The sequence below is a fragment of the Coregonus lavaretus genome, assembly GCF_964263955.1.
Source record: "Coregonus lavaretus genome assembly, chromosome: 26".
NCBI classification, from domain to species: Eukaryota; Metazoa; Chordata; class Actinopteri; order Salmoniformes; family Salmonidae; genus Coregonus; species Coregonus lavaretus.
The window spans coordinates 41289557-41297056 of record NC_140013.1 but is presented as its reverse complement, the minus strand read 5'-3'; the positions used below and the strand labels follow the sequence as shown (position 1 = coordinate 41297056).

Below are 7500 nucleotides of genomic sequence, written 5' to 3'. Positions count from 1 at the left end.
AGGTTACCACAGGCACCTGACCTGAACCAAGGCTATAACCATAGAAATAGAATAACTGTTCCCTATAGCCACCCATAATCACAGAACCATTGACTTCAATGGGAATCCCGCTCTAGCAATTCTATGGCCATAACACATTTCGCTGCGTCCAAAATGACACACTATCCCCTATATATAGTGCACTAGACTCTAGCCCTATGGGCCCTGTTCAAAATAAGTACACTATATAGGGAATAGCATGCCATTTGGGACGCACACGTCCTGTCCGAACACGTGTCTCCTTCTTCTGGCTGTCTGCTACAGGTCTGGTAAACACGAGAGTACCAGAACATCACGCTGTTTCTTTTTCATCTAGTAGTGTGTAGTTCTAGGGCTGTATAGGGGATGGTTACTCCTGAACAGAGCAACATCTACTTTTTTGTGTCTTCTACCATCCAAGAGACTGTTATAAAGTACACAGATGTAAGCTTTTTGAAAGACTGTGTATACACTGCTAACAAGACTAGAGACTCTCTGTGTAAAGTCTAGAAACTCAACAGTAGAGGGAGAGAAGCGAGAGGGTCGTAGAGGAGCGGGAGAGAGGATGAGAAGAGGGAGAGAAGCGAGGGTCGTAGAGCATTACATTTACATTTACATTTAAGTCATTTAGCAGACGCTCTTATCCAGAGCGACTTACAGTTAGTGAATACATATATATTTTTTTTCATACTGGTCCCCCGTGGGAAACGAACCCACAACCCTGGCGTTGCAAACGCAATGCTCTATCAACTGAGCTACATCCCTGCCGGCCATTCCCTCCCCTACCCTGGACAACGCTAGGCCAATTGTGCGCTGCCCATGAGTCTCCCGGTCGCGGCCGGCTGCGACAGAGCCTGGATTCGAACCAGGATCTCTAGTGACACAGCTAGCACTGCGATGCAGTGCCTTAGACCACTGCGCCACTCAGGAGACTAGAGCAGAGGAGTAGAGGATGAGAAGCGAGGATCATAGAGGAGAGGGAGAGAAGCGAGGGTCGTAGAGGAGAGGATTAGAAGAGGCAGAGAAGAGAAGCGAGGGTCGTAGAGGAGAGGATTAGAAGAGGCAGAGAAGCGAGGGTCGTAGAGCAGAGGATGAGAAGAAGCAGAGAAGCGAGGGTCGTAGAGCAGAGGATTAGAGGAAAGGGTAGGTGAGTTCATTCTGCTCCTCCATCAGAGCAGCAGTGGTCCTTCACCCTGCCTGGTGACCTGCTGTGCTGCTGTCTGTCTGTCCCCCCCCCCCCCCCCCCCCAACACCAGCGCTGTTCAAGGGCCTCTTCAGAGCCAGCTCTGTGTGTGTGCGTGACAAGATGGCGACGACAGACACGGTTGCCCTGTTTCTAGCTCCTTTGCAGAATTTGTTTTTGTTTATTTATTTTTAAGAAATTACGTTATTTGCTCAGAACATTTCTTGCATTATTACCTACAGCCGGAAATAACGTTTGGATATTAGATTGGCGGTCACTCACCAGAAATTCAAGCAGAAATTCGACATACCTGACCTGGATCCTTTAGTTGAACTTCCTGAGGCAGCTCTATTCATCCCGGGGCTGCACCAAAACGCCGACCCTGGAGAAGAGGTAGAAGGAGTGGGGCCCTAGTCAGACTCAGGCAGCGTGCATACCTTCCACCGCTTCTGAGTATATTACTCGCTAACGTTCAGTCCCTGGACAATAAAGTAGACGAGCTCAGGGCGACGATCTCCTTCCAGAGAGACATCAGGGACTGTAACACTCTGTTTTTGCAGAATCATGACTCTCTCCGGATCCATTGGACATGAAGAATGAACTTCATTATTAACAACTCAGTGTGTGATTGTAGTAACGTACAGGAACTCAAGTAATTTTTTGTTCTCCCGATCTGGCATTGCCTCCCTAGATAATAATTTTTTACAGTCGTTACTGCCGTGTCTATTCCCCCCAAGCCGACACCACGACGGCTGTCAAGGAAATACACTGGACTATGTGCAAACTGGAAACCGCATATCCTGAGGCCACATTAATTGTAACTAGGAAATCTGAGAGAAACACTACTGAAATTCTAACACATCTCCAGTGCTACACACACAACACGGACCCTGGATCATTGCTAACTCACTTCCAGGACAGCTACAATGCCTTCCCCCACCCTCCCTTCAGCAAATCAGATCACGCCTCCATTCTGCTCCTCTCCACATATAGGCAGAAAGCTATAAAAGCTCCCATGGTAAGGACTGATCAATGTTGGTCTGACCAATAGGAATCTATGCTTCAATATTGTTTTGATCACGCAAACTGAGAAATGTTCCGGGTCACCTCTGAGAATAGTATTGACCTATACAGTGACTCAGTGACTGGGTTCATCCGGAAGTGCATAGAGGATGTTGTTCCCACTGTGACGATTAAAACTAAAAACCGTGGATAAATGGCAGCATTCGCGCCAAACTGCAAGCTCGAAAACACCACATTTTACCGTGGTGAGGTGACTGGGAACATGGACGTGTACAACCAGACCAGCTACGACCTCCGTAAGGCATTCAGAGGCAAAACAGCAGTACAGGGACAAAGTGGAGTCTCAATTCAACGGCTCAGACGCGAGACACATGTGGCAGGGACTCCAGACAATCACTGATTTATAAAGGGAAACCCGGCCACGTCGCAGACAACGACGCCTCGCTCTGGGACGAGCTAAACATCTTATTTTGAGGAAAACTACATCGAGCTGCCGACGCGGGCCCCCGACGCTCTTGAGGACTGTGTGCTCTCGTTCTCTGTGGCCGACGTGAGTACGTAATTTAAGCGTGTTAGCCCTCGCAAGACTGCCGGCCCAGACGGCATCCCAAGCCGCATGCTCAGCATGTGCAGACCAGCTGGCTGGAGTGTTTACGTACATATTCCCCACTTGCTTCAAGATGTCCACCATTGTTCCTGTGCGCAAGAAAGCGAAGGTAACTAAATGACTATCGCCCCATAGCACTCACTTCATGTCATCATGAAGTGCTTTGAGAGGCTAGTTAAGGACCATATCACCTCCACCATACCCGACACCCCAGACCCGCTATAATTCGCACATCGCCCCCAACAGATCCACGGACGATGCAATCGCCATCGCACTGCACACTGCCCTATCCCACCTGGACAAGAGAAATACCTATGTAAGAAGGCTGTTCATTGACTACAGCTCAGCCTTCAACACCATAGTGCTCTTCAAGCTCATCACTAAGCTCAGGGCCCTGGGTCTGAACCCCTTCCTGTGCAAACTGGATCCTGGACTTCCTGACGGGGCGCCCCCCAGGTGGTGAGGGTAGGCAACAATGCCTTTACCATGCTGATCCTCAACACAGGGGCCGCACAGCACCCTCCTGTACTCCCTGTTGACCCATGACTGCCCACTCATGTCTCCAATTCAATCAAGTTTGCTGACGACACAGCAGTGGTAGGCTTGATTACCAACAATGATGAGACGGCCTACAGGGAGGAGGTGAGAGCCCCAGGAAAATAACCTACCCCTCAACGTCAACAAAATGAAGGAGTTGATGGTGGACTACAGGAGACAGCAGAGAAAGTGCCCCCCCCCCCCCCCCCCCCCCCCCCCATCCACATAGACGGGGCCGTAGTAGAGAGGATCAAAAGCTTCAAGTTCCTCGGCGTTCCACTGACAACCAGAAATGGTCCCTTCACACAGACGGCGTGGTGCTGAACAAGACCCTCAGGAGGCTGAAGAAATTAGGCTTGCCCCTTTAGACCCTAATAAATATATATATATATATATACACATACATACATATTCTGGCTCGTTCTGATATTTCTTAATCCAGATTTTTTTGTATTTTTTATAAAGAAATTATGTGTGTTTTTGTTTTTTCTTACTGTTGGAACCAAAAAAAACAAGTGTTTTGCTGCACCTGCGATATCATCTGTAAATCGGTGTTTGCGACCAATAAACGTTGATTTGTGTGTGTGAGAGCCCTAGCCAGACCTGTCAGTCGCTGCGGCACAAAGCCACCTCTGCAAGTCAACATCCTGTTTACCGTCTGCAGCCAGATCCATCCAGGCACCTGAAGTGGCCATTACCACTGAACAGACAGGGGAATGGGAGGGAGGGAGGGGGAGAGATGAGAGGGGTCACAGTGCTCAGGTCTGTATCCCAAACGGCACCCTATTTCCCTATCTAGTCCACCACGTTTTGACCAGAGTCATATGGGCCCTGGTCAGAAGTAGTGCACTACATAGGGAATAGGGTGCCATTTGGGACGCAGGTCTGGACTCAGCTGGCTGTCTGTCTGCTTTCCGTCTGCTGTCCCTCTGAACCATTCATCACTATTAACACCAGTTTCTGCTTCCCCCTGGGTGCTGTAGCATGCACGTACGCACACACACACACACACACACACACACACACACACACACACACACACACACACACACACACACACACACACACACACACACACACACACACACACACACACACACACACACACACATCAAATCACAGGTCTACTAAAAATCCCGCTGGAGATTGTTTGGATCTACTTTGAATTGCTTTAATTAATCGTGATCAAACAATGTTTTATGAGAAAAGATTAAAAGCACTGACACTCACACCAATTGCAGGGAATCCTAGACGACGATAGTTTTGCCTACTTGAGGACTTAGTGATTTTCACCACGTCTTCCATTGTAATGTGATGGTTGCCTCTCTCTCTGTAGTGGTACTGGTGAATAGAGAAGTGCCCACTGAGTCCCTCCTCCACAGAGTTCCTCCTCCGTGGCCCAGAGTGTGTCCTACAGAATGCAGCATAACTTAAAGGCTTCGTCCCAAATGGCACCCTATTCCCTATATATAGTGCACTACTTTCGACCAGAGCCCATAGTCAGCCCATAGGGCTCTATGTAGGGAAGAGGGTGCCATTTGGTACGCCGCCTTAGTGTATTCTACTGCATTTCAAGTAGGATCTGCAGTATTGACGGTATTAAAGAGGACAGATATTGCTGCTACGGCAAGCTGTGGAGTGCCTCTGATATGAATGACGTCTCCACCTCGGCTTAACGTTCCCTTGTCCTTCCTTTTGGAATGGGAGGGAAAGCAGAGCAGCGAAGCACTCTTTCTGCCGATGCAAATTCACTCACTGCATCCCAAATTGCACCCTATCCCCTATGTAGCGCACTACTTTTGATCAAGGCCAATGGAAGTAGTGGTCAAAAGAAGTGCACTACGTAGAGAATAAAGGTGCCGTTTGGGACGTATTCAATCTGTCAAAGAACCAACCTGCAGCAGTTCAAGGAATCTGTACAGAAGGATTCTCTTTCTGTACGGGGAGAAATGTTACTGTCCTTGTTTCCAGAGACAGACATCTGCTTCACCTCAGTTTCCCCCTACCCATCCCCTGCTTCACCTCAGTTTCCCCCGACCCATCCCCTGCCTCACCTCAGTTTCCCCCGACCCATCCCCTGCCTCACCTCAGTTTCCCCCGACCCATCCCCTGCCTCACCTCAGTTTCCCCCGACCCATCCCCTGCCTCACCTCAGTTTCACCCTACCCATCCCCTGCCTCACCTCAGTTCCCCCTACCCATCCCCTGCCTCACCTCAGTTTCCCCCTTCCCATCCCCTGCCTCACCTCAGTTTCCCCCTAACTATCCCCTGCCTCACCTCAGTTTCCCCCTACCTATCCCCTGCCTCACCTCAGTTTCCCCCTACCCATCCCCATCCTCACCTCGGTTTCCCCCTGACCCATCCCCTGCTTCAGCTCAGTTTCCCCCGACCCATCCCATGCCTCACCTCAGTTTCCCCCTACCCATCCCCTGCTTCAGCTCATTTCCCTGACTGTAGAGGAGAGAGAGAGAGAGAGCTGGTAAAAGGGAAACTTCCTCACCCCTCTGTTCTGTCACACCTCGTCAGAAGCCAATGTTTTTCTCTCGTCTGAAAGAAACGGAGACTGAGAGCTATATAAAGAAATAACTCTGTCTCAAAACAACAATAATGAAAAGCACGGGGCCTTCCCATGGATCCCATGGAGCAACAGCCTGCTGTTAAAAGGCCTGTCAGAGCTGCTCGAGTGAGGTTTGCGTTTCCCCATGGCCACAGCTTGTCTGTAGGAGAGTGTCAACAACAAAGACCAGTGTCTCTCATTAATAAAATACTTGTCAAGTCTGATATGAGGAAAACAAACACGATGATGCGGCTGCCGGCAGAGTTGTTGCTATCTAGAATACTACTGTCTCCAATTACTGGGGGGGGAAAAAAATCCCAAGTGTGTGTCCCAAATGCCATTCTATAGACATGGGCCCTGGTCAAAAGTAGTGCACTGTATAGGGAATAGGATGCCATGTAGGATTCTGCCCATGTGTCCAAAGTTCCAGCAGGTGATGAAATGTTGTAAATAAAGTTGACGTATATAATGAGAAACAGTAGTGGTCTTAGAACACCAAAACTTACCTTAGGTTTGTCAGAGAAATGTCCATTTTGGTCATCACTGTAGAATCAATAGTACATCTGAAATTAACGCAGGAGAATAACGGTCAACAATCCTTCCTCCAAAAACCACTGGATGGAACACTGTAGGTTTGCACACATGCAGATTCTGACAGACACCGTTCTCAGATCTAACATGAGAAAGAATATTGTACCGAATATATATATATATATATATATATATATAGATATTTATATATAGATATATAGATATATATTTTTTTACAAATACAAGTTAAATGCGTTTCCATCGCATTTTCAACTCTAAAAAGTGTTATGTTATGTAGCGAATGTGCCCACTCTGGTCTTGGCATGGGCGCTCTAGCCAACAGCTGGCAGATGCAGTGTGGAGATTATTATGGACAAAAGAGCCAGATTATTTGTATTTGTCAAACGGCAGCCAAGCATCGATCATCATGTCACCAGAATAAGACCCTCGATTATTTATTGGAAAGGGGCATCAAGCTCATCACCGTGCACGTTCACCACCCTGTGACGTTCATCATAACTTATTTCATCTGTAGCCTAATAAACGGCATGCTGTCCCGAGTCGTAATGGGAGGACCACACAACATGTCATCACGTAACTCCAAGTTTACTTCGATATGATGGTTATTATGTCAATAACTGAGCATAAAGGCGTTTCTCACATAATTCGTTTTTCGACACAAAAAGATCCCACCCTGTCTAGCATATTTTGTTTTGTAGACATTTAGAAAATTTTCCGCCAAATTTGCTGTTTCCATCAGGCCTGTGGTGACATTTTCAATCCGAAATGTACTTTACTCACAAATAAAAAAAATTTGGGGGGATGGAAACCTGGTAAATGTGTGTGTCACGTTGTTCAAATCATTTTGTCTGTTTCCTCTTGTTTTATTGATTGATTTTGATTTTAATAATTGTTTGATTTTCTTTTTCAGGGTACAACTGTATTCAGCTGATGGCTGTCATGGAGCATGCGTACTATGCCAGCTTTGGATACCAAGTCACAAGCTTCTTCGCTGCATCCAGGTAAATATTCTATTTTATTAAC

At 47.6% G+C, this 7500-nt stretch overlaps 1 protein-coding gene across 1 annotated transcript in view; it reads left to right on the top strand.

The window, feature by feature from the left end:
• The window catches only part of gbe1b (glucan (1,4-alpha-), branching enzyme 1b), a 250919-nt gene that overhangs the window by 65846 nt on the left and 177573 nt on the right, over positions 1-7500 (top strand). The window contains exon 6 of the mRNA XM_084143478.1: positions 7388-7478. Within this exon, the coding sequence (XP_083999604.1) occupies positions 7388-7478 (91 nt within the window). The remainder of the gene's footprint in view (positions 1-7387; positions 7479-7500) is intronic.